The following is a 26,552-nucleotide window of genomic DNA, read 5'->3' on the forward strand; positions in this document are numbered from 1 at the left end:
TTTTGGTCAATGTTTTTTGCTATGCATTGTACTCTGAATTGTTCCCCTGGACAAGACAGATGTTTTTGGAGGAGAATGTCGAGCACAGTCATAACTGGGGTAGCAGAAAACCTGAAAGAGGAGGAGAGATTGCTGAAAGGCAGAAATAACAATGCCTAGACATCAGCAGCCCAAGGGGTGGTTTCTTAGGCTCCCCAGCACAGTTGTTCCAGCTGTTACCTTCCCTGTGCACAGAGCCACCACCCTGGCACCTCTGGGACCAGGAGTTTCTGTTGGCCCCATTTGGGCCACCTTGTGCCCTTTGTGACCAGCCCTTCCTGGGGCTTGTCCTGCTGGGTGTTACTCCTGGTGTGAGAGAAGTGGATAAAGTTACAGAAGGTCAGGTGGGTGTTCAGGGCAAATCTTCCAGGTAGAGGTGGAAAAGGAATAGGGTTAACATGGGGAGAGCTCTTTTTTGTGAGGACTTTGGTGATCCAGAGCAAATCCAGGGCAGGTCTGCTCCTGTCCTCTCCTTTCCCTCTACTCCCTCCCTGAACATGGATGCAGCAGGGCCATAACCACAGAGACAGCAGGTAAGGACAGCAGGGCCTGAATACATTAAACCCATAAAACCTCTGAAAGAATGCCCCAAACCCACTGCACCCTGCCCAGAGCCCACTGCATTGAAAAAATCAGAGGATTTTGAAGTAGCTCAGTGCTTGACATAAGTAGCTGGATTTGTTAGGCCATGGGTTGAGCTTGATGTGAAGCCTAAGGCTGTGCTGTGTCAGGCAGAGATGGATCAGAAGGAAACCAGGAGCTGACAATCTGATCAATAATAATAGTAAAGATCATTAATTATAGTTTGAATAGGCAAAGCTGCAGTTAAAATATTACCTTAAAATGCTGGAGCAGATTGTAGTCTGTGTACTGGAACACAGTATGGGGTTCCATCACAGTGTGGACTAACAGAACCCACCCACCAAACCCTCACCAAAACCCACCTGAGGGGTGTGAAACAACCCAAACAGCAATGCAGTGAAGGGTGAGAAGGACCCCAGGCTCTTGGTGTGAGGGAGAGGGAATGAAACTTTTTAATTGCCAGGCATTTCTTTGTTCATGGTCCCTCCTCTGAGCCACCAGCTTGGGCAACTGAATACCTGAACTGATCTGTGCCAACAAACCCATGGGGGAACCTCAGGTAAAACCTTCTGCTGTGCCTGCAGCCCCTGCCTGTGTCCCTGTGCCTGTCAGGGAGATGTGGGCAGGGCTGGGCAGGTGCCATGGGACTGCAGGCAGGGCTCCTTGGCTCTGTAGCCCCTGCCAGCCCTTGCCCATCACCGGTGGAGCTGCAGAAGAATGTCCCCCTCTGCCACCATTTCTTCCCCTTTCCCAGCTGGAATGTGCTCAGCATGGCCAGGCTGTGACTGCAGCCTCCCCAGGGCTTGCCTTGCTGCTCAGGGGGAGACCAAGAACGCACCACGGTTGGAAAAGTGACCTTTATTTAAAATATAAAAAGAGCATCAAACCCCAGATGTTGTGCAATAAACCCCTTGTGCTGTCTTGTCCCAGCACGTGTGCGGTGTCCCTGCTGCCCTCCGTGGGGACACCGGGCAGCCCCTCCGGGCTGGCAGCCGCCTCCCCTGCTCGTGTCCCGGCCGGGAATGTCACAGCGGAGCGGGACCATTGCCCGCAGCAGGCACTTCTCCGGCTCTGTGTGTTCCAGCCCCCTCTGCCTCCTGCTCCGGCGGGCCGGGGCTGTCCCTGCCCAGGGTGACGGGCTGGGGACCCCGGGGGATGCCGTGCCCAGGGCGGGGCTGGCCCGGAGCATCCCTCGCCGGGAGCGCCTGGGCTGCGGGAGGAGTCGCTCCCGTGGGAAGTAAAACGAACCCAAACAAGATAAAGTAGTGGCAGTGGGTGATGGGGGTGCGAGTCAGTCCTCGGGGGCTACACCAGCCCCGCCGCCTTCTCCTGCACGTTGTACTCCTTGCTCCTCTTCACCTTCCAGCTGATGAGGGCCAGCAGCACCGTGCCCACCACCTTGTAGCCCACCTGCAGCCCCAGGTATCTGCCGGGAGAAGAGCGGGGACATGTCACCCCTGCAGCTGGCACTTCCAGCCGGCCCCAGGGAGGGGAGAGGCACACGCAGGTACCTGTTCCGGAGGAAATCGTTGTTGTAGTAGGCGCAGAAGCGGCCCGGGGCGCACTGCTGCTGCTGCCAGTAGATGCAGGAGGAGTCGATGAGGGCTCCGAACATGGCTGGGGCCGGCAGCCAGGCTGGCGGGGAGAGAGGATGGAGTCAGTGCTGATCCCGAGGAGGTTCAGTGCCTCCTGCAGCTCCAGCAGCCCCCCAGCCTCATTCAGGGATGAACACTCACCCAGCAGTCTCATCAGTAAGAACTGGACTCCGATGGCGAACGACTTCTCATCCTGGTTCACCACCCTGCAGGGGAGAAGCCACAGGAGGTCTGTTGTAGTGCATTTTTATACTTTCTAATACTTTATAATAGTTTTGGTTTTGTATCCCCATATTTTTCCCAAATGGTTTATCACAGATTGTACCCTCTCCCTTTACCTGTGCAATCCCTTTCCCTTGCTGAGATCATGCCCAAATCCCCACCCTGGCTCTCTGTCAATCTCTCAGCATCCCATCCCCTCCATCTAGAAGCTTCAGTCCAGGATGTCGAGTGATTGTCCAGAGGCCAGGGGTCAGCCCCCCAAGCCCTGCCCCATACTCTGTCCTAAATGTCCATCCCCAGTACCCATCCCTTAGGGTCACTTCTTGGTCAGTAAAATGTTCTCTACTTTGGGTTTCCACCTCCCTTTAAATGTAACCGTGGCACATCTCCTGGGGCAGGAGGCCCCCTGAGGTGTACGGGCTCCTTGAATATAACCTTGGATTAACCCCTGCTAAGGGTTGGCCCTTTTATCCCCTACCCATGTCTCTGGTGTCTCTTGTGCTGCAAAGGTGACCAGCCCAGCTGCCCTCAGTACCCTGGGGGCACAGGAGAGTGTCTCCCTGATGTCTGCTGTGTTAGGGCTGGCTGGGGCTCCTGAGAGGCTCCCAGAGAGACAGAGACAGAGGTCAGAGCTGCTGGCCCTGGATTTGGCCAAGACTTGGACTGGTTGCACATTTGTGACATCCCGTTGATCCCAACATGGGGAACCATCATAACAGCCCCCCCTGGGACCGAGGGCCCCGCACACCACTCACCGTAACACCATCATGTAGAGGGGGTTGTGGGACAGGCAGGCAATCAGGGCAGCAAAGGAGATGAGGAATATGGCAGGGAGGAGCATGTGGGAGCAGCTGACTGGACAAGAGCCCGTGTAGGTGGAGAACAGCTCATTGCCATTCAGGGAACAGTTGTGGTAGATCTGTTAGAAACGTTTGGAACAAAACAGACGTCAGACTCCCAGTGCCAGCAGCAGCTTTCTTGGGACAAATCATCCCTCATCCCTGTGCAGGACACTCATAAGAACACCAGCTCCAGTTTTAAGGCACAGCCATGGCATCCTTTAATGGGATTTGCCACCATCCCTGTTCCTCCAAGCAGGTTCCCAGGGCCTTACAGCAATTCTCCAGGGCACCTTCCCAGGGCTCAGCACACCATGTGGAAAAGATTCCACTCCCTTGTTGCATTTGTTGGGCTCCTGCAGCATCACTCCACTATTCCCAGCAAGGCTGCTTTGCTAGCCACTTGCTTTACTCACCTTTTGTCTGGGGTTGGAGGGGTTGGTGGTGCTGTTGGTGCAGCCAGCGAAGCAGGGGGAGATGTATTCCGTGGTGTTTTTCCGGCACACAGGGTGGAAGATCTGCTTAGAGCATTGGCACCCAGCCCGTGCCTTAACCTGCTGCTGGGAATTGGGTGTACTGCCAGAAAGGAGGGGGGAGAAATTGGTAAAAAATTAAGAAATAGGACAGGAGGAATTAAAAAAAATAAAAAATCCCTTCTACTAGTTGAGCAGTTTTCCTGTTCCTGTTTGGGCTGGGACACTGCCAGCAGCAGCCTGGCCTTCTGCCAGCCCCTGATCCCTGCAGGTACCTCTGGAAGCGTGCAGTGAATGTCACAGGAATTATGTTATGTCTACAAGCAAGTACTGACACACTTCTTTTCTATTTTTTTTTTTTCTCAGCTGAAAATTAATTTCTCAGCCTGTAGAAATGGACCTGGGCTCCATCCAGAGCTGCACAAACAGATGTTTGAACATCTACAGCTGGAAACACCAAAAGGACACAAACTGAAAGTGGGCACGTTCCCAAACAAGCCTGATGGCTGTGGAAGTGAAGAGGAAAAACCCAAATCTGCCCTGTCTTCCCTCAGTCTCCCAAGGAGTGCATCTGCTGGAGTCACACAGCCTGAATCCTGCAGGAATGTGGCACTGGGGAGCTGCCCTTGGGCAGGGTGGGGTAGGGCTGCTCCACCCCCTGTGGGAAGATGGCATCAGAAATCTCTTCCTTGCTGGCAGTGCGCTGGGAAATGAGCTCAATGCACTTGACATCAAGCCCTGGTTGTACACAAATGTCATTTTTTATCTTAGGAAGTCATGGTAAGAGCCAAAAATATCCACTGAGGTGAGGAGAAAGATGATGTCCAGCTGGAACACTGTGAGCGTGTGAAGTGATGTGGACACAATGTTACTAATTTTCCCCTAAAAATCCAGAGTGAAAAATTACACCCTGCTTGTTTGGCCTAGAAAATCATGGATAAACACCCTCCCAAGCTCTCTGGGCTGTGAAGCACCCAGATCTCCTCCATGCAGAGGGCATCAAGGAGCAAGAAGCATCGTGGTGATGTCTTCTGCCTCTCCACCTGTGCGTGTCCCTCCCCACAGGTAAGAGCTGGAGAAAGGAGGAGCTGGGAGCAGCACCTGCATTACCTGGGGTGGTAGATGCCCTCGATGTGCCCTGTGGAGCAGCCCATGAAGAAGATGGGCAGGCAGATGAGGATGGAGAAGACGAGCACGACGACGGCGAAGCGCGGGATGGCGCGCAGGGAGAAGGAGAAGCGCTTCATGATGATCCCCCCCAGCAGCATCCCCAGCGCTGCTGCTGGCAGGTTCACAGCTCCTGCAGAGGGATGGAGCCTTCAGGGGAGCCCTGCCTGCCCAGAACCCCTCCATGGGCAGGGGGCAGCTCTCTGGATCTGGGAGAACCCACAGATCCAGCTGTTGTCCAAGACAGGCAGCTGGGGAACTACAGGTTAGGAAAAGTCACCAACTACCCCAAAGTGAACCCCTCATCCAAAAATGAGCTTTCACTGACTTCTTCTCCAGGATTTTAAAAGCCTGGAGAATATGGGCAGTTGGCTCCCTGCTGATGGATATTTTTTGCCTCCATCCGTGCTCACCTATGAGGAAGTTGGCCTGGGAGGGGGAGGCACCATACTGCTTCTCCAGGAATTTGTTGAGGAAGGTGGCCAGACCCGCAATGACAGAGGAGAAGCTGCACTGAGCCAGCACCAGGAGGATGAAGAGGGGGTTGAGCAGCAACCTGAGGAAGATCTTTGGGAATCCTGCAGGGAAAACGTAGGAAAAATGTCTTTTAGCTATTTGTACTGGGAATAAACCCCCACCCTTAGCCTGTTCCCAGTAAGGATGTCTGTGGGATGATGTTGATCTGCTGGGGATGTCTGCAGGCATGGGAAAGCAGGAGGGGAGACACCCTAATATGTCCCAGCAGCTGGCAGCACCATGGATGGGACACTGTGTCCTCTGGCCCCATCAACAGAGGCAGATGGACCCTGGGAGCAATTCTGTTTATTTGGTCTCTTATGAGTTTTCTAATTAGCAGAGAGTGGTGGAGAACCAGCATCCATTAAAGCCCAAAGAGAGGAGAAGAGGGAACTGACAGCTCCAGGATGTGACTGCAGTGGAGAAAGAGGCAAGGAGGGAGGGGCTTTATCTGGGAAGAAATCCTCTTGGATTTCTAAACGAGTCATTAATCTGGTCCCTGAGCAGTGACATCCCTCTCAAGCCTGTTTTGGCTCCACATAAACAGTGTCAGCTGCAGTGGGGTGACCTCGTCAAGGAGCTGCTGGCGCCGGCAGCCCCATGCCCATCCCTGGAGCTGGGGCTAAACCTCCCAGAGAACCTTTTCTGGCCCACTCCTACCACTTTAAGGTCCTCAATGCAAAATTTGGAAAAAACTGAGGCCCCACAGAGGGAGGCTGTGCCCACCTTCCCCTGGTCCTTAGGCCCTCGCAGTGCTGGAGCTGGTCCACACACAGTGCTGGGCTCCCAAGGACACCCAACAACCCCCCTTGGTGGGAACCTGCAGGTCCTCACCCACCCCACATGGCCCAGAACAGTCCAGCATCCCCATCCACCCCCTCCTGGACCCCCAGGAGTTTACTTTTGATGAACTCCAGCAGGGAGGTGTCCTGAGCAGCCCCTGTCTCCATCTTCCTGAGCATCCCGGCCTCCGTGTTCCGCTCCTGGCAGGGAGAGAGGAGCAGCCTGTGCTGATGACAGGGGCTGGCACTGTCCTGGCACAGGGAGGCTCAGCAGGGCCAGGGTCTGTGCCAGGGGCCTTTGACCCCCAGCCAAGCCTGACAATTACAGCAAAGCCACATCCCACGTGCCCTGAGCACTTCTCCAGGCTGGGAGAGCTGGGAGTGTTCTCCTGGAGAAGAGAAGGCTCTGGGGAGAGCCCCGTCCAGGGTCTAAAGGGGCTCCAAGAGAACTGGAGAGGGACTTGGGACAAGGGCCTGGAGTGAAAGGACAAGGGGGAATGGCTTCACACTGCCATTAGGGTTAGATGGGATCTTGGGGAGAAATTCTTGTGGTGGGGAGGCTCTGGCACAGGGTATCCAGAGAAGCTGTGCCTGTCCCATCCCTGGCAGTGTCCAAGACTAGGCTGGACAGGACTTGGAGCAACCTGGGATAGTGGACCATGTCCCTGCCCATGGCAGGGAGTGGAACAGGATGAGCTTTAAGGTCCTTTCAACCCAAACCATTCCAGGATTCTGTGATTACAGGGGTGAATTATCTTAAATGTCACTGCAGGCCCCAAGCAGAGCAGCAAGACAACAGCTTGTTGTTGGGAGGTTTTAAGAACTTGGAAATCTTCCCTCCCCTAAATCCTGACAAAACACCTCCCTTTTAACTCTGCAAAAAGTCTGAAAATGAAAGTTAGAGATAGTTCAGCTCAAATCTGAGGAGTCCTTTAGCCATAACTGTGAAATATTTTGGGTTTGATTTTACCTTTAAAGAATCAATGAGTAAACAATTTCGAAACCAAACTAAAGTATTTCTGTAACAAAACCAGTGGGGTTTGACTTTGAAAACACCAAAATGATACACATTAATTATTTTCCACTTTTTAAAATTAGTTTTAATAGGACAGGGTTGCTGGATTGCCTTCCTCCCTCCCACCCCTCTCCTCTGGGGACAGGTATTCCCTCCCTGAGCACATCCCTGGCTCCAGGACATTCCAGCCTCTGGAGATGAGGTCTCACCTCTCCTTTCAGCATGTACCGAGGGAAGAAGAAGTAGGGGATGGAGGTGAGCACCAGGCAGCCCGAGGAGATGAGCAGCCCCAGCCACCATGCTCCGATCCAGCGCTGGTCGCTCGGCGTCAGCTCCACTGTCAGTGCAACACACAGGGACACACTGTGAGAGCCCCAGGGGTGACAGGGACAGAGCTCCATGAAAATATGGGCTGGAGGAGTATGCAGAGTCACTGTAGGCACAACCCAGGGGGCTCTGCACTGGCATGTAAGAGAAATGGATGGGGGTGGGAGCCCCCACCAGTGCTGGCAGCAAGACTGGCCCTGGTTGTGTTTGGCCTTTGCTTTTCCTGGCTAGGAAAACAACCACTGCCACTCATCCCAACTGCACCAAGCCTCCCAGGTGAGTGCAGGATGGATTTGGTCAGCATGGAAGCAGGCTGGTGGCACAGGTTCAGCTCTAAGCCCTGAGCCAACCAGTGAGGCAGAGATTATGGGGACCTGACTCCATCCTCTGCCCAGAGAACACAGTGGCTTGGACCATGCTGCTGACAGGGATGCTGAGCCAAGACAGGGACTGGGAAAGGCTGTGCTGCTTTCCTGGAAAAAGTTGCTGTCCCATTGTTCCAGGCTGGGTCACTTTCTGCTCGCAGGGACCGAGGGAAGGCCCTGTGCTGGCAGAAGCTCCTGGTTTCCGAGTGGACCAAACTCCGGGCGCCTTCTCCGGAAAAAGGAGGAGAAGGTGAGAGCCTCTCTGTCTGCAGCACACACATCCTTTGGCTGGGCCAAGGGATGCTCATGAGAGGTCTGACAGATTGCCTGGCTTGCCTTGGGGACACGGCTGCCCACGGCCAGGATGGAACCACGGCCAGCCCCGTGCCAGGGTGTGACAGGAGAGGAGCCCACACCCCTCTGGAACAATCAGCCCACTTCCCCAAACAGGACCACTCCACTCTGGAGCCTGGACGTCATCATGGAGCGACCAGGCAGAGGCTGCTAAATCCGTCTGCCGCCGCGGGGAGTGGGCCAAGGCTGTTTGGCATTTCCTGCCCACGTTCATTTATTATTCTTATCAGGCACCGGACAAAAATGTCAGGCAGGCTCTGATCTCTCTAAGGAAACACAGGAAAAGCCACGTTAATGATGGAGCTGGGGTGAATTCTTTAGTGATTAAGTTACCAGAAATAATAAGCACATGCCATGGATAAAGAAAATTATCCCTGTGGTGGCGTCAGCTCAGCCCCTCTCTCTGCAGGTGCTGATGCTGGGTGCTGGGGAGGAGGATGAGTACACCCAAGTTCTCTGTGTATCCATAGGGCAGTGGTTGCTCTCTGGTTCTCTTCTCCATCCCTGGATTCCTCAGATTTCCCTGTTCCTCTCCACCACCACACTGGGGTTGTGGGACAGCCCCCATGGCAGTGGGCAGACCCCAGCCATGACCTCCAGTGCAGCACCATGAGTTGGGCATTGGAATGTCCCTGCCCCAGGGCCCTGCTTCAGTGGTGGTGTCAGGACCACCTGTATCTTATGGGGTGATGGAGTGGAGTATGCTGGGGGCGCTTTTCCAGGCTGCGTCTTTCCAGGGTTTTATGGGTCACAGGACTGGTGGTTTTTGTCACCTTTCATCTCAGAGTGACCTTCTGGCCCACAGAGGGTGTTTAGGACCTGTGCTACCTGAGCAATACTCACCAGTGTCAACCCTCCCGATATCCACGAAGAGCCGCAGCACCACGGAGCCCAGCAAGTATCCAAAGGCAGGGCCAAACACAGCAATGGCAAAGAGGATGGCTGGGAAAAGGGAACAGAGAGAGCCCCTGTGAGCAGGGAATTATAGTTTCCATGCAGATGTGGCTTCTGTCTTCCCAGGAAATGCAGGAGTGGTGGCACAACACACAGAGGGGAGAAAGCACCCTTCAACATGGTGAGAAGGTCCCCACTGCCCTGACACTGAAGGTGGTGTTTGTCTGACAGCCACAGAGGGGGAAGGCAGCTGCCTGTGGACAAATTCCCTCTGCTCTGCTGCTATCAAGGCTTTGCTGGCACAATACAAATTGTCAGCTACATCATTAATATCCATGGTATTCATGAGCCCCAGGGAGCAGCAGGGCACTGACATCCAGGGCTCACACAGGTGATTGAGAGCTTCGTGTCCTCTAAGATGCCAAGGGAATAAACACATCCTAATGCTCAGATCCAAGGAAAAACGTTTGGTTCAAATGTTAGGAGAGGTGAAAGATTCTGAGGGCAAAAAGGCCACCAGACCACCCTGGGTGTAGCTGAACCCTCCCATTCCAAAATAGATAACCCATACGGTCAGAACATTTTCCTTTCATTTGTTTGCAATGACAGAATCCAAGTTCCCTCCTTGAGAGAAACTCTTTACACAACTTTCTCAAGGCATTTAAAAGGAGGCAGTGAGCTTGAGCTGCATCAGACATGAAATGAAATGGGACCTGGGGAGATGGAATTTCTGCTATATTGAGGCAACCCTGGGGCCATTCACCCTGACAGACATTCCCACAGCCCTAAAGGGAGCACCTGTACTATAAACAACACACCAGTCCCTCTTTCCTTCCTCTTCAGAACCTTTCAGGTTCCTTCAGTCCTCTTTCCTTTGTTTTCCTAGCAGATTTGGGAGTTCTAAGGGATCAGTGGGACAATTCATTGGACAGTAATCCCTCACTGCAGAGGGGAGACAAGGATGCTGGAGCTTGGAGAAACCTGGGAAGGTGGAAGGTCCCTGCCCATGGCAGGGGGTGAAACTGGATGAGCTTTCAGATCCCTTCCAACCCAAACCACCCTGGGATTCTGTGAAACAAAACAATGCACAGCAATGGTCCCACTTACCAACATAGAGTGGGGAATTGTTGGACTCTGCAAAGTCATCCACGTAGGATATCCCAAAGGGCTGGATGGGCACGGTGCCGATCCCAGCCAGCAGCTGGGCAATGACCATCATGGCCCACACGCTGCTGGCCTCCTTCTCAGGGTTCTTGGTGCTGTTTGAGCACACAAATCTATTCTCTGCATAGCACAGCTCATCCTGCCCCTGGCTTTTGTTACCTGGAGGGGAAAAAAAGAGCATTTCAACACTGGGTACATCCCCTCTCTCCTCCCACGCTAAATCCCCAAATAGCAGGAATCTCCCAAACTGACTGAGTAGGCACAAGCTGCTGGATTTTGGATGGATTGCTCATTTTGTTCAGCAGTTCTCATCACCCTACACTTCCTTTGGAGTACTATACTGAGGTCAGCAAGCAAGCAGGCTGTGATTTTAATCCCACTTTTAAAGAGTTCAAGCCATGGAGTGAGGGTGCTCTGGGTTTAATGAGGGCAGAGCTAACCCATGGCTGGTTTCTGCTGTCTCTGGTCTCTGCTCCCTCGTGGTACCCAGGCAGGAACAGGGAGTGATGCCCTCTGGGGTCAGCTGGCTGCCCTAAGCAGGACACCCTGCCCTGAATCCCTGCTGTCCCCATGGCTCAGGAGTAGCCCAGCTCCTTCCAAAACATGGCCCTTGCTTCTTCATGCAGCCCAGACACTGGGGGTCTTCATTCTGCTCCAGACTGCCATGGAAACTCCAACCAGGACTGAAGTATTTTCAGGGGCTGTTCACAGACTGAATGTGCTCTTTTCCATCAGGCAGTCCTCATAATGTCAATATCTCTGCCCTGTCCATCTGTTTTTTCAGTCCATCCTCTAATCCTGTTCAGTTTAGGAAAGGTGCTCTGAAAGAATTGTGTTCTGTACAGAACTTTTGGGTCATTTCCATTCTGCATTGAAAATCAAGCTGTCATTGTTCACATGAGCTTGTTCCCAAAGCCTTCCCAGTGAAAGCAGCAGCCTTCCTTGGGCTGGATCAGATCAGGATCCTGGCCAGAGCAGGCCCTGGGGAAAGGGGAGCTTTGCTATATCACAGAATTCCAGAATGGTTTGGGTTGGAAGGGACCTTAAAGCCCATCTCATTTCACCCCTGCCATGGGCAGGGACACTTCCCACTATCCCAGGTTGCTCCAAGCCCTGTCCAACCTGGCCTGGGACACTGCCAGGGATCCAGGGGCAGCCACAGCTGCTCTGGGCACCCTGTGCCAGGGCCTCCCCACCCTCACAGGGAAAAATGTCTCCCTAATATTTAATCTAAACCTACTGTCTCAGAGAAACTGTGGCTGCCTCATCCCTGGAAGTGTTCAAAGACAGACTTGGAGCAACCTGGGACAGTGGAAGGTGTCCCTGCCCATGGCAGGGGGTGGAATGAGATGGGCTTTAAGGTCCCTTCAAACTCAAGGCATTCCATGATTCTCTAACAACAGCTGGAATAACATGTGCAGGAGGGGCAGAAGAAACCCCACACCTATTTTTTGCATTCAGAAGGGTTTCCAAAGCTATAATGACATCAGGTTTAACCAGATGCAACTCCCCACCTTAAGGCTTTGTTTGAATCACGCATTCCCTGGAAACACCCCCTTTTTGGGGGGCAGTCACACATCACCCCTCTGGAGCAGCTGGGCGTGGGTTTGTGGGGCCCTGCTGGTGGCACTCACCCGTGCTGAGGGCAGTGTACTCGTAGGGGCCCGAGAGGAAGTGTGGCAGGGTGACCAGGAAGGCGCCCAGGGCCAGCAGCAGCCCCCCCAGGCCGATGACGCGCGGGCGGTGCACGCGGCTGCCGAAGTAGCTGACAAAGATGATGAGCACCACGTTGCCAATCTGGAAAAGGCACAGGGAACAGGGAGGAGTGTGAGAATCCACACAGAATCACAGAATAATGAGGTTGGGAGAGACCTCTAAGATCATCGAGTCCAACCCATGCCCTAACACCTCAACTAGGCTATAGCACCGAGTGCCATGTCCAGGCTTTTTTTAAACACATCCAGAGGTGGTGATTCTGCCACCTCCCTGGGCAGAGCACTCAACACTGGGTACATCCCAGTACTTTATTATTTTTTGGTGAAAGAGGACATCCAGGCCCTATGGCTGTGCCTGGTGGGGTGGACAGGGCTCTCATCAGGAGGTGTTTGACCCTTACAGGAGCATCCCCTGGCCCTGTATGTTCACAGCATGGCAGTGCTCCCTCCTCATCTCCAGCCACAGGGTCACCTCTGGGCATCCCTTGTTGGCATGAATGACACCACAGCCTCCCTGTGATCTGGCTGGGGCTCTTTCAGCACCCACACCTGCCCCCCACCCCACAGGCATCACAGAATCATTTAGGGTGGAAAACCCTCCAAGACCATCAGGTCCAACTGCTCCCCCAGCACTGCCAAGGCCACCACTGCCCCACGTCCCCAAGTGCCACATCCACACATCTGTTAAACCCCCCAAGAATGGGGACTCCACCACTGCCCTGGACAGCTGTGCCAGGGCTGACAACCCTTTCTGGGAGGAAATTTTCTCTCATACAGAAACTAAACCTCCTGTGGCCCAGCTTGAGGCCATTTCCTCTTGTCCTGTCCCTCGTTCCCTGGGAGAAGACATTGACTGATGCGGCATAAACTGACAATTCCTCCAAAACCAGCAAGGAATGAAACATATTGCCTCCATCCTGTGACTCAAACGGACATGAGCCCTGCTACAAAGTCCAACTCACTGCAAATATTTATGACCCTGGGCATTTGCAACTGCAGACACCATCAACTAGAAAGCCATAAAACCACACAGCTTGCTCAGGCAAGTGGGTGAACACCACAAAATTCCCATTACATGGGCTTTAACAGGACAACCTAAACATCACTTTAACTTTGGCATGTTGAAGCTGTCCCTGCTCATTGCAGGGGGTTGAGCAAAATGGCCTTTAAAGGTCCCTTCCCACCCAAACCACTCTGTGATTCTATGTATGGCTAAGAAAACTTTGTATTTATGTTTGTGTGGACTCCCTTGTTTGTCTCTTTGTGGGTTTCGTTCTTGGAATTGCTGTAGGCACCAACGCACTAAGATTGTTGTCCTGGACACGCAGGGCACCTCACGCAGACACAGACAGCAGGAAGTCTCAGTGGGCACTGAGACATCTTTTTAATCCCAAATGTCCATGCTGGCTGAGGTAAGACTGAGGCATTCACTTGCCCAGGGATCCAGGAAGATTCCCAGTGTCCAGCTTCTTGATGGAGCATCCCCTGTGCTCACCAGGGAGCTCATGAGCAAGTGTGCTGCCACTTGGTGCCAGCAAAAAACTCTCTGCCAGCAGATCTTTTCCTGTCATTTCTCAGGCCTTGAAGAGCTGCTAGGAAGAACAGATTCCTGGAAATGTGAACGAGGAAACTTATTCCAAGGGATTTCTTGATAAGAAAGTGTTTGTGAGAAAATCCTCAGCCAGCTCAGCAATATGCCTTAAACTGCCAGAGGGCAGGGTTAGATGGGATATTGGGAAGTAATTCCTCCCTGTGAGGGTGGGGAGGCCCTGGCACAGGGTGCCCAGAGGAGCTGTGGCTGCTTTTGGATCCCTGGAAGTGTTCAAGGCCAGGTTGGATGGGGCTTGGAGCAACCTGGGACAGTGGAAGGTGTCCCTGCCCATGGCAGGGGGTGCAATGAGATGGGATGAACTTTAAGGTCTCTTTCAACCCAAACCATTCCAGAATTCCATCCAGTGTAAGCCTGCTCTTGTCCAAGGGCCACCCCCACAGGATCCCCCCATTGCCCCCTGGATGTGGCAGAGCAGAATGAGGTGTGACAAAGTGTCCCAGAGCACAGCACAGCTGCTCTCCCAGCACACGGAGCCTGAGGAAGCCCTGGCTGTGAACAGCCCTGAGACCCTGCTTTGGGAAGGTGCCCCCCAGGCCCTGGCCACCCTTTGGTGCTCCTCTCCCAGTTACCTCGTGCAAGCTGGAGATGAAGCCTGAGGAGAGGCTGGAGAGCCCAAAGCGCTTCTCGATGGTGGTGAGGCTGCTCTTGAAGTTGGCGCTGTAGAGGAGCTGGGAGAGCTGCAGGAGCCCATGGCACAGCACAAACACCTGTGGGCAAACAAAGAGTGCCACCCCAGTGAGAACCCAGCTGGAATCACAGACTCATTAAGGTTGGAAAAGACCTCCAAGGCCATCAGGTCCAACCTTTGACCAGGCACTGCCATGCCCACTAAACCATATCGAGAAGTGCCACATCTGCTTGCTGTTTGGACACCTCCAGGGATGGTGACCCCACCACTTCCCTGGGCAGCCTGTTACAATGATTAACCCCTCTTTCAGTGAAGAATTTTCCCTGATATCCAATGTGGGCCTCTCCATGCACCCTTTGAGGCCATGTGAGACCAGAGTGCTCTGCTGCTGTGTAGCTGCTGGTGGCCACATCCTGATGAGTGTATTCCAGCTGGCTTTGGCCAATGGCTGCACCCCTGGCATGGAGCATCCTGGGATTCACTCAGCTGCAAAGTCAATTAACTGAACCTGCTCCAAGGGGTGTTGCTAGAAAAAGTTGAAAAAGGGTGTTAAAAGCCCCAGAGGGAGAGGATGAAATATGCACAGCGTGGTCTCAGTGCTGGAAGATTCCAGAACAGTATTCCAAACCCAGCAACTTCCCTTGAGCTGGGCAGTGAGCTGAGCCAGGAGCCAAGCTGAGCAGAGGCAGAGGAGGGAATACAGAGAGTCTGGGAGAAATCTGGCTGAAATAGCCTGGGTGGGCTCTGAGAGGAGAGCGCTCTCAGCCAGGGATGCAAGAGGCAGCTCACAAGTGTCTTTTGATCTATATTTAGTCAGAACAGTTTTCCTTTATTTTTCTTGGAATGGAATGCATCCACACGGTGCCAAAAGCATTTTAAAATCAATTTTTTAAAAAAATCCCAACAAACAAATAAAAAAAAACCCAAATGGGGGAAGGTATTTTAATTTAGATTCACAGGAAATCAAATATTTGCTGAATACCGGAAGAGTGTCCCTCAGTGATAACGTCGGGAAGTGCAAGATGATGGATGGGGGATCAAAGGGACTGCAGGGCTGACAAATTCCTGATGTTCTTGGCCAGAACAGCAGCAATAGTCCTTATGAGTATTTATCTGGAAGGGCGGTAGCACCCAGTAGCTCTGACCCATTAAATGATAAAAAAAAATCAAAAAAGACCAGATTGGAGGATGCAAATTCCATAAGTGGGTGGAGTGTGTTTAGGGAGCAGAGGATGATGCATGGCTGGGCCCAGAAATTGTAGCAGAATTTGGGTAGAAGATGGGCAAGAAAATGGTTTCTTGGGAGTCTTCTGTGAAGGAAGAGAGACCCAGCCAAAAGGCTTGGCTGGGAATCTAAAAGCATAAGGGATGGGAGAGATGCTGACAGACAGAAAAAGAGGAGAGGATGGAGATGAAGGAGAAGGAGAAAATGGAGCCCCGGCAGCGTGAGGGCAGGCTTAGAAAAACTTGGAGACCATGGGGAAGATGAGGGAGAAAGGCAAATACCCCAAAATGAGGAAAGAAGGACCACAGGCACAAGCTGCCATCACAGAGTCCCCAGCCACATCTGGGAGGAGTGAGAGCAGACAGGCTGGCATCAGGCTGGCATTGCCATTGCAATAACCAGGAGAGGACAAAGTCCCAAGCTGGGACTTTGCCCCGACAAAAAGCTGCAGAACAGGAATTTGGGGTGTAACGTGGGAAATCCTCCCAGACAGGGCCAAAGTGGAAGTGAAATATCTGCCAGTAAACTCTTGAAGATGAATGACCTCTCCATCCTCCCACTATCAGCTCCCACACTTGAAATCCCATCCCAGGACAAAATCCTGTGGGTGGAAGCTGGATCCACCACTTCCCCAGGCTTGACTTGGAATCTATGTGGGTTGATCTGGAGCAGAGGGGTGAGGATGGCAACTGGAGAGGGGATCTTGTTGCCAGAGAACATCAATTTTTGTCCATGGGGCTCTGGGCAGACTCTACAGAAGGCCCTGGAGCAAGGAAGTGCTGGCTGAAGAGCAGTGGTCTGGGAGCCACAGAGCAGCTGGACACAGAGCTCTCCTGGAGCCAGGCGCCAGCCGGGGAAGAAAAGCTGTTTACCAACAGGGAGGGAAGAGGGTGGATCACCAGGGCTGAATTTAGCACAGCAAATGTCAGCCTGACCCCAGGGCAGACAGGGACACAGAGTGTCGAGGACAGAGGGGATGCTGGCACGGAGGGCAGATGAGGAGGAGAGGCAGGCTGGCTCCCCAGAATGCTGGGGGTGGCAGGAGATGGGAGGGAGGCATGGAAGGACCATGGGAACCACAGCAGGAGGGGAGAGAGACAAGCTATGAGAGGAAAAGGCAGAGCTGCCAGGAGGTGCCCTGAGATGTGTTAATACCTTGGTGATAACCTGGGATGGCCAAAACGGAGCCCTGGATCCAGAGATGCCTGGGAACAAGCTGGGGCTGCCTGCCAGGAGGGAAGATGAGGTGAGAGAAATGCAGCTGGAGAGCACCAGCAAAGGGAGAGGGAAACCTTGGGGTGTGACTGCTTCCCCTGCCCATGGGTCCTTCTAATGCAGCTCCTGTCTGCAGGATCAACCGGAAAGGCGGCAAAGCCTGGATCCTCCAGGGATGTGATCCCACCCTGAGACCACACAGCAGCCTCAGCCCTCGGATGTGCAGAGCCCAGAGAATGGGAGGGGAAGGGCAGGGGTGATTTTTTTCTTGGGAAGAACCTGCCACCCAAAACAGCCAGAGAAAGGCAAAACAACCTTTGCTCCAGGACTTGTGCAGTGGAGTCTGGCTTTTCCAGACACACTCCAAGTGTCTGGAGGTGAGATGGGGATTCTGATGAATTCCCGTGAATTCAGCAGACTCAGTTTTAATTATAATAAGGACATCCTAAACCTTGAAGGCTCTGAGTGCAAAAAACTGAGAGAGGGCCTTACTTGGAGGGCTCCCCAAAAGGAGTCCATGCACTGCCTGAGGCTGGTGGACATGAGGGGCACCATCCTCCTGTGTCCCCTCACAGGTCTCTCCCATCCCTGTCTCTCTTCCCACGCGTTCCCATCCCTACATGTTCATTCTGACCACCCACAACCTGCCGGTGCATGGAAACCAGCCCCGTCCCAGCCCTTCCAGCTGCTCCAGATGTGCTGTGCTGCCCCACGCTCCCGCCCAGCAGCCCCAGGAGGGGAGGGAGCTGCCCTAATCCATCTTCCCTGATGACAAGAAGGGGCTCTTCAGGAAGAGCCGAGCTCGCTTGCAGGGAGGTTTGGCTGACGCGAAGGCGACGCGAGGGCGAAGGCGCGGTGGGAGGTTGAGGAGCCGGGGGCGCTCCCAAGTGCTGACCCTCCGGAGCAGAGGCTCCCACGGGAGCCTGGAGTATTTTTGGAGCTGCAGGCAAGGAGTGCAGACAGGCAGGGAGCAGCACAGGAAGGCCAAAGGCGTGGACCCACGTGGACCCCCCCAAAATCCCCTCGTAATCGTCCCCGCGCTTCTTTCGGAGCAATCCTGACTCCAGGCTGCTTGTACAAGGCACTTGACTCCTTTCCAAAAGGAGCTGCACTTAGAAGGAAAGCAAACTCCTGGGGGAGACAGGCTGCTGCCCCCACCCAGCTCGTGGGGACCAGCACCTCCCAGGGCAGTGCTTTTCCCAAAGGAAGAGAAACCCATCCCATGGCAGAGAAGGGGGAGGACTGGTTCCTCCATGAGAGCTGGCAAGGATTCAGTCAATCCCAGCCTAGACTTCCATCTCAGATGTGTCCAACAAATACTCAGGTTTCATTTCATAGGAGTCAACCATCTCTGTGGAGCCTCCAGGGATCTCCAGGAGTCAGGATAAGGCTCTTCCAGGCAGGAGCCTAACTCTGCTCTGCAGAGACCACAGTTTTGGGAGGATCCTGCTACACGTGGCATGGCCATTGCTCCAGCTGGAGGAGTGAGTTAAGGGTTAATCCCTTGCTCTGCTTCCACAGTTCCTGTTCAAATTCATCCCTCACCTCATTTTTCAGTGTCTTCCCCTTGGCAGCCCTGGTTGGAGATAAAGAGGGTGAAAAAGACTCCAAGCTGCCTACCTCTGGAGTCTCCCTTCACTTTAATCTCCTGAGCTTGCAAGAGAAAACAAAAAGGAAAAGGAGGGGGAACTGTAGGAATTTATAATATCCCCCAAATTTTAATAGGGAGAAGACAGAGTGTTTATTTTAGAGTAGTAAGATAACTCTTACTACACTGGGAGATCCTTCTGCAGTAGGACAGTTGAGATCACTCAGTCCAAAAGAAATATATGCAGCTGGATATGGAAAGTGTAGGGTTAGGGTTAAACCCTACACTTTCCATATGTAGAGTGGGGAAATACATCCCTCTTTGGCATCATTTTCCTATGGGGAGCTGCCTGGATTTGCAGATCAAGAAGTACCATGAAGGATGAAAAAAAGCACAGCATTTCCACAAAGGGAACCAAAGACCCTACACAGAGCCCATCCTTTAGCACAGAACCTCTGAGCCTGGCCTGATGGCAGAAGTTGGCTCCTAAGTGGGATTTCTATTGCAAATAATGAAACAATATAAAAATTAACCTGATCAGGGATTGCCTGAAGCACTCTGGAATGACGACTGTCTGCTGCCAAGCCACACACATTTTACCCCCCGGCTGTCACGTGCAAAGACAATATTTGCTCTTTTTGCAACAAACACACACACACGGGATTTCCTGGCACTGTATCCCTTTGCAAGGCCCAGGTGAGCCCAGCTTTGCCCAGAATGGAGCTTTTTGGCTGCAGAGGATTGCTGAGGCAGACCCTCAGTGTGGGATGCTTCCCAAGAAAATACCGCCCTCAAAATAGGACGCCGGGCATCCCTCAGCCTTTCCTCCCTCTGGCAGGTTGGGTGGTTGGTTTTCCTTCATTCTTTCCTGAAGGTCTCTTTTCATTCTGGGGCATCAGGACCCGATGAGGGTTTCCTTGAGGGCAGGTCCAGGCTGGCTGTGTTGTGCCTGACCCAGAGGTGTGTGCAAACACTGCTGCCCGCCCGGGCCTCGTGCTCCCTATCAGCGTCACTCCTCTCCCGTCCTGCTCCCACAATCTTATCTACACTGACCACTCCTTGCTTGTGTTTGGGCACCCAACCACCTCGCCCCTCATAAAATTACCTTGTCTCAGGTCTCCTAGACCTTGATCCCACTAAACTTTCCAACCCATCTTTTTCCTTATCCCACTGCTGGTGTTGCTGGTGAAGACCAGGTGGTTCTTCCCTTCTGGAGCCTGATCCCACCAAAAGCAGATGTGGCCACAGTGCTGGACCATCCAAACCCAACCTGTGCTGTCTGGTGCCAGCACCATCGCCACAAATGCTGGAAGACCCAGGTCCTTCTTCTCCTGTCACTAAGGACCCTCCTGGTGTCTTTGCCACAAACACTCATCCAGCCTGCACAGTGCCCAGAATTGCAATATTGCTTTGATTTTCCTGCTTAAATCAATGTCTCTAATCAGCCATGACTTTCTCCTTTCTGTGTTCCCCTCTCCAAACCTACAGCCAAGCTGCCTCCAGATCTGTGACTTGATAAATCTCCTGTTCTGGCTAAACAAAGACATTAATAATCTTTTCCAACAGGATATGAGAGCACAACTGGTACATCTCCAGGCTTCTAGAATACACTCCTCAGCAAATTCCTTTAGTCCCTTGGAAGGAAGGGACAAAAAACTTGTCCTGCTGCTGTTGGGAGCTCAGACCCCAGGGCCAGGCTCCGTTTCCTCTGCAGGAGACATCCAGCCTCCCCTGGGAGGTGAGAGCTCCCTGCTCCTGCTCACTGCTCCCAGCACCTTTACCCCAGGATGCTTTCAAGCCTTATCACACTCTGAGAGCCCACAGTCTCCTCCTGAAGTTGCTGTCCCCTCTCCTACCCTCTTCCATTCCCTCCCTCTCCTTGCCCCAGTACAACACCCAATTTAAAGCTCTCCTAAGGCTTTTAAATCTCTCTCTGGATCACCTCTGGCTGACATAAGTGAGAATAATTCTCTGTTGTCCTCCTGTTTCCTTTTCCATGCCAGGCAGTCTGCAGGCACGGAAAAAAAGCCTCCCCCTGCCTGCACTCACAACACTTTCACACTGCTCCTCTGTGCTCTCCAGCTTCCAGCTGAAACCAGTCCAGCTCCTCTAAATCAAAATATATTTATAAAGCTCTCCTGCTTGTCATCTTTCTGGGGATCCCAAAATCAATTAAAATAGTTCAAAACCACGAATGAGACAGTAAAGGCGAAGAAGCCAAAATAATTGAGGTTCTGTAAACAGAGAATTCCTGTGAAATAATCCTTCTCCAGTGGTTGTCTGGGAGCAGAAAATGGTCATAGAATCATAGCCTCATTAAGGCTGGAAAAGACCTCCAAGATCATCAAGCCCAACAGGAGCTTAAATCACATGGTTGGGGCTCTGGACAGGGGGACACTGATGGTGTCCCTGGCCATGGGGGGTATCAAAAGCACCATGGTCAGGGACCCCATCAGTGTCCCCCAGTCCAGAGCCCCAACCATGTGAAGGTGGAACCTTCTCCACCTTTCAAGCCTGTTTCAATCCTTTAGGCTGTGAGGCTCTCGGTGTCCCCAGTGCCACCAGGTGCTGGCATCCACCTGAGGCTGGGCTCGTGCTGCATTTGCTGAGCAGCACAGCTGCAAGGCCCCAAACCCTGGTGCCAGTCAGCACAACCCTGGGAGCTCTGGTGAATGTCCAAGCAGAGGGATCAGAGAAATCATGGGATGTTTTGGGTGGGAAGGGAGCTTGAAGCCCATCCTCTTCCACCCTGCCATGGCAGGGACACCTTCCACTGTCCCAGGTTGCTCCAAGCCCTGTCCAGCCTGGCCTGGACACTTGCAGGGATGGAGCAGCCACAGCTGCTCTGGGCACCCTGTGCCAGGGCCTCAGCACCTCACAGGGAACAATTTCTCCCCAATATCCCATCTGAATGTCCCATCATCACCCCCATCTCCACCAGTGCTGTGGAGTTACCGGGATGCTCCAGATTTCTGGCTGAGCTCAGAGCTCAGCAAAACCCCCCAGCGCCAGCATCTGCAGGAGTTTTGTGCTCTGCTGTGTCTTTTCCAGGGGGATGGGGGTGGGAGCAGTGGGCAGAGGGCTCGGCAGCCCTGCACTCAGCCCCAGGGCAGAGCAGCGCTGGCTCCGGCCGGGGCAGGCGGAGCCCGGCGGTATCGGCAGGGACCGAGCCCGCTCTGTGTCACTGCCCCGGGCGCTGCAGACCCACGTGTGACCGGCAGTGACTCCGCAGCACCACACGGAACTGTCACACCGGGCTCCAGAGGGAACGGGAGCAGCTGGAACCGCACCTATCCACATCCACAGGGAATTGCTTCCTGAAGTGCAGCTGCGCTGCTCCTGCGTCCCCAGGACTCCAACCCCACCCCATGGAACCCCTCCGACTGCTCCTTTCCACCAGGACTTCTCCCTCCCGATGCCCATCCCTGGCACCGTTGTGTTCCCACACCTCCAAACGTCAGTGGCAATGGCTCCAGTTCTGGTCCAGGTTTCCACTTCTGGAAAGCACCCAGAGAGGGATGGGGTCTGCTGCAGGGGGTGGTGGTCCCTGTCACAGGCATCATGGAGGGGCAAGAGGATGGAAAAATTATTTGTTATTTCAGCCCCAGCCCTGCAAAAGACAGCCTGGATATGGTCCCATCACATGGGCTTTGGGGATTAAATATGAGCTTAGTGATTAACTCTTCCAAGTCTTAATTGTGTCCTTCCAAGCCTGTTAAAAGTAGGGAATTTTGTTGTGTTGGAAATACTGTCTCCATCAGAAACTGCCATTGCCTGTGTGAGGATGCTGTGTCTGATGGCTCTGGGGAGGGTGATGCCCACAGCTCCCCAGAAAATTTGGGGCTGGATGAGGCTTTTTTATAATCCATCATTCATAGCACCAGTGGCTTCTTGTACAAATAACAGCTAAAAACCCTTTCAAAGCCAGATGTTGGCCACACCTTGCCCTCTGATGACCATTCACTCCAAAACTCCCCAAAACTGGAAATTCCCCACAGTGGAAATTCCACTGTGACACTGACATCCTACTCATTTTTGGGGGCTGAGGGAACTGACACTGCACACAGGCTACTCCTTTCTGATCCTGAAGCAGTTCTTTTGTTTAAGTATATGTGTTCAATGCAAATGTAACAGGACAGGAAGAGTGAATACGTCAGGAGAGGGTGGGGGATCCTGTTGCCTGTCATTTTATACATTTTTTCTTAAAAGCAAGAATATTTCTCTGAGGGATGGGTGTCCTGAGTGCCCCCCATCCCAGATGGAGCACATCATCCCTCTGAAGCCAATGAGATGGTTTGGGTAGAGCTCAAACTGTGCCTTCATGTGCTTGCACGGTGCCACTGCCAGACTGCTGACTTTTCAAACCAGAAACAATTCTAAACTAGAAGTTTTGAAGTAAAAACTTTAAAAAGCAGTTTTAAAGCTTTTCTTCAGGCAATGCTTTTCCAGCCACTAGCAAAGTGACACCCCTGAGTCATGTGCCCTTGGCCAGATGCCCCTACAAGGTCCCATCCAAGTGCCCTGGGGCATGTGGGGTGCTGAGCACCCAGCCTGACTCTGGGGCACCCACAGCCCACACCCTGCAGCTGCCTAGGGGCTGCACAGATGGAGCAGCACTTACTTGTTGGGGCTTTTGTTTTTAATCTGAAACTTTGACATCCTGCAAGAGAGTTTGGCAATGTTTTTTCACTCCAGGCTGTTTTTGCTTGCTGCCAGTTGCCAGAGCAGAGCAAGAGCTGCAAGAAGGGCTCTGGTTTTGGGTGACTTTACTCACTGCAACTCAGGGTCATTACTGCAGCAGCCTGAAGGGCGCTGGGAGCAAATTTTGCACCTCCAACAGAGCAGAGGAAGGGTCAGCAGTCCCGTCCAGAGGAACATCAGTGTATCCCAGAAACCACCCAGGGTAATCTCAAGCTCTTTCTCCTGGAGCCCACAGCCAAAAAGCGTCATCAAGTCACCTGCTGGAATAGCCCAGCCTGGGCAGCGGGGACCTGCAGGGGTCTGGGACTGGGAGGCATCATCTGGGATCATGCCTCAGCCCTGGGAGCTGTCAGGAGGAGCAGCCCCGTGGTACCCTCCAGCATTCCCATGGAGCCCCAGCACAGCCCAGGGAGCAGCACCATCCTCCCTACAGGGTGATGGCAAACAAACCCAAACCCATCCCGACCACCACACCTCCTCCACGGTCACACATCCTGAAAACCCAGGGCTGGGAAGAGCTGACACAGCACAGCACCCACGCTCAGGTCTAGGAACAGTGGTGGGAAAGCACAGCCCGGCCCGGGCAGCACCGGCAGCCCCGGCACAGAGGGTCCTGGCACATCCCTGGCACATCCCTGGCACATCCCTGGCACATCCCTGGCACATCCCTGGCACATCCCCTGGCACATCCCTGGCACATCCCCTGGCACATCCCTGGGCACATCCCTGGCACATCCCCTGGCACATCCCCGGGCACATCCCTGGCACATCCTCGAGCACATCCCCTGGCACATCCCCGGGCACATCCCTGGCACATCCCTGGCACATTCCCTGGCACATCCCTGGGCACATCTCTGGCACATCCCTGGCACATCCTCGGGCACATCCCTGGCACATCCCTGGCACATCCCCTGACACATCCCTGGGCACATCCCTGGCACATCCCCGGGCACATCCCTGGCACATCCCTGGGCACATCCCTGGCACATCCCCGGGCACATCCCCGGGCACATCCCTGGGCACATCCCTGGCACATCCCTGGCACATTCCCTGGCACATTCCCTGGCACATTCCCTGGCACATCCCTGGGCACATCTCTGGCACATCCCTGGCACATCCCCGGGCACATCCCCGGGCAGCGGCCGTTCCCAAAAACCGCACCCGGCTGCTCACGGCGCCCGTGTGAGGAGGTGCTGCCGAGGGAGGATGGAAATCCCCCTTTCCAGGGACATCCAGGCGGATCTCCCGGGGACAGGAACCAGCCCGGGCAGCAGCCTCGGGGCGCATCCAAAAACGGGGCAAAGAGCGGGAGGGGAGGGAAATCCAGGTGAGGGGCGGTGTGAAGGCAGCAGGAGAGGAAAGGTGCCACACGGCCGGGGTGAGCTGTGTGTCCTCACGCCAGCAGCCAGCTCAGGAGCCTGGAGCTCAGGCAGGGGCCGCCTCTCAGGTGGCAGCACCCAGGTGAGGAACTGGGCAGCCAGCACTGGAAAACCCACCGAGCTTTTGTTTCTGTCACTCAAAAGCTCTGCTCACGCAAATTTTTAAAGTAAGCCCGTGTTATTCTAAGGAAGTGCTTTCTTCTCAGACCAGGATGTGGTTAATCATTCCCCAAGCAGCAGCACACCGTGTACGAGAGCCGTGGAGGAGCTCACGGAGAGCTGCTCCATGGGGTGAAACACCCACGTGCCGAGCAGGGCATCACTTCGGACCCGCAGAGCCCCCCGGGCTCCCCAGGACCGCCCCAGGAGCTGATGTTCCAACCCTGCATCATCAAACCCCCTTGGATTCACGGGGACGCGTGGGGTGGGCTGGGAACAGGGCAGGACCCCCCTCCCTCCCCGCCAGCATCCCTGCCCCATCCTTACTTTGATGTTGCAGAAAAAACTCCTGGAGCAGGTGCCGGAGCTCTTGGGGATGTCAACCGGGGATTTGCCGACTTCGGGGCGGACTCCCATGGCGAGGGCTTCCCGGCGAGCCCGGGATTTTGGGGCTGCGCTCCGGCCCGGCCCGGCCCGTCCCGCCGCCCGCACGGGCTGTGCCGGAATCCCTCCGAGGCTGCGAGTGAGCCCGGCAGCGGCAGCGCCAAGTTCTTATAAATCGGCTCTGGGCAGCGATGATGAAACGCTTTCTCCTCCCTCTTTCGCTTTGTGCGCCGAGGGAACTTTAAAGTCGCAGGAAGCGAAGGCAGCGCGCCCGGAGCAGGTGGGGACGCTGCGGAGCGCGGGATGGGACAGTGCTCTGCCCAACCCTGGGGACACCAGCGCCCCGAGCCGCCCCTGTGCCCCTGTGCCAGCCTGCAGGACCCGGCTGCGCAAGGAGACGGTGCTGACAGGGCAAGGAAAACCACCGGGATTTTAATTCGAAGGTCCTCTGAAGGGGCGAGAGGAAGGAGAGGCGCCTTTCAGCAGCTGAGATTTGGCTCCCAGGTAGTGGGAGGGGGAAACTGGGTGGTCAGATGGAGAAATCCTTCACCGGGCCGTGGGGTTTTGGAGGGACAAAAAAACCTTGAGTATTTGTTTTTATAGAAAAAGCTGCGTTCGTGAAGCTCCTGAGCGCTGGTTTTTTTTTCACCAACACCTCTCGGGGCTTTGTTTATGCAAAGCACTGATTTATTTTGCAAGCTCCTCTCAGGGGGAAACGCGTCAGAAGGAGAAGGGCAGGTTGATCCAGCCGGAGGAGAAACCAGCTTCAGGTGCTCCGTCCTCACCATCGCTTCCCTCTGTAGAGCAGGCGGGGAGAGCAGGGGCACCCCAGGCCAAGAGCGGGGCGCACCCCGGGCTGTGCTGGGGCTGGATAAACCAACCCCAGCTCCGCCATGCTTTCCCTGGGGGGCTGGGGGGTTTCTGTGCGCGGTGCCAAGGACCGAGCCCCCTCAGGGGCATCCCCGGCCCCGTTCGTGGGCGCTCACCACGAGAGGGTGCCTGGAGCCCGTGGGAAGCGGCATCCCGGGCGCTGCTGTGCTCCATGGCCACCCTCGGGATGTGACCCTGCCCCGGGCACGGCGACAATCAGCGCTGCTGAGACAAAAAGAGCTCGTTTGGGCTCTCAGCTTCCCAGTTTCTGAAGCCTGTCCCAGGATGGGTGGGCATCACTGGCTTTGGGGGGGCAAAAGAAGCCTCTTTGTTTGCCAGCTTTCTTTTTCTGCTGCCATCCCCAAATTTGCCAGATCTGTGGTGTGAAGAGGCCCTTATCCCCCGTCAGAGTTAGCCAAGCACTTTTACCCAACACTCTGTGGCAAGACGTGGAAGTTTCAGCCTCTCCAAGAGAAAAGCTCAAGCAAACCAACATCTCTGCTTCTCTCCCATCCTCCCCAGGAGCCCAGTGTGCCACTGACCTAATTTTTGAGGCAGTGCCTGACCTGCTCCCTATTCAGTTTATTTTGCAGCAGCTGTGAGGCTCACTCTGTCATAACAACCCCTCACAGAGCAGCTGTTCTGGCCACCGACTCCAGCTTCTCCCTACAAATTTGTCTCCATACAGCAAAACATAGTGGGGAGGATGCCTGACAAGTCTGAGCCCGGCCTGGCAGCAGGG

General features: G+C 54.2%; 1 protein-coding gene across 2 annotated transcripts; it reads right to left on the minus strand.

Annotated features, from left to right (window-relative positions):
* Positions 1-1,464: 1,464 nt before the first annotated feature.
* On the minus strand, positions 1,465-25,086 carry SLCO2A1 (solute carrier organic anion transporter family member 2A1). Of its 2 annotated transcripts, XM_071437297.1 has the most exons (14): positions 24,884-25,086; positions 14,231-14,368; positions 11,969-12,131; positions 10,278-10,493; positions 9,120-9,218; positions 7,440-7,567; positions 6,335-6,416; positions 5,331-5,495; positions 4,861-5,050; positions 3,694-3,853; positions 3,194-3,357; positions 2,358-2,422; positions 2,133-2,256; positions 1,465-2,047 (listed from the first exon to the last, which is right to left on the minus strand). In XM_071437297.1, exons 1-14 carry the CDS (start codon positions 24,971-24,973, stop codon positions 1,927-1,929), a joined length of 1,905 nt encoding a protein of 634 aa, XP_071293398.1. In that variant the 5' UTR covers positions 24,974-25,086; the 3' UTR covers positions 1,465-1,926. The 2 variants fall into 2 exon arrangements, with proteins under 2 accessions (XP_071293398.1, XP_071293397.1); XM_071437296.1 differs by having other exon boundaries at positions 1,465-2,256.
* Between the last annotated feature and the right edge of the window lie 1,466 nt (positions 25,087-26,552).

This window comes from Agelaius tricolor, unplaced genomic scaffold (assembly GCF_023055355.1).
Source record: "Agelaius tricolor isolate 1412-34295 unplaced genomic scaffold, bAgeTri1.0.p SCAF_12, whole genome shotgun sequence".
NCBI lineage: Eukaryota > Metazoa > Chordata > Aves > Passeriformes > Icteridae > Agelaius > Agelaius tricolor.

Coding starts and splice junctions, on each gene's coding strand:
- SLCO2A1 (XM_071437296.1), bottom strand. CDS start 24,973: ATGGGAGTCCGCCCCGAAGTCGGCAAATCCCCGGTTGACATCCCCAAG. Junction 9,219..10,277: donor CAATTCCCCACTCTATGTTG/GTAAGTGGGACC, acceptor CCCTTTTCCCAG/CCATCCTCTTTGCCATTGCT. Junction 5,051..5,330: donor CCAGGCCAACTTCCTCATAG/GTGAGCACGGAT, acceptor ATCCCTCTGCAG/GAGCTGTGAACCTGCCAGCA.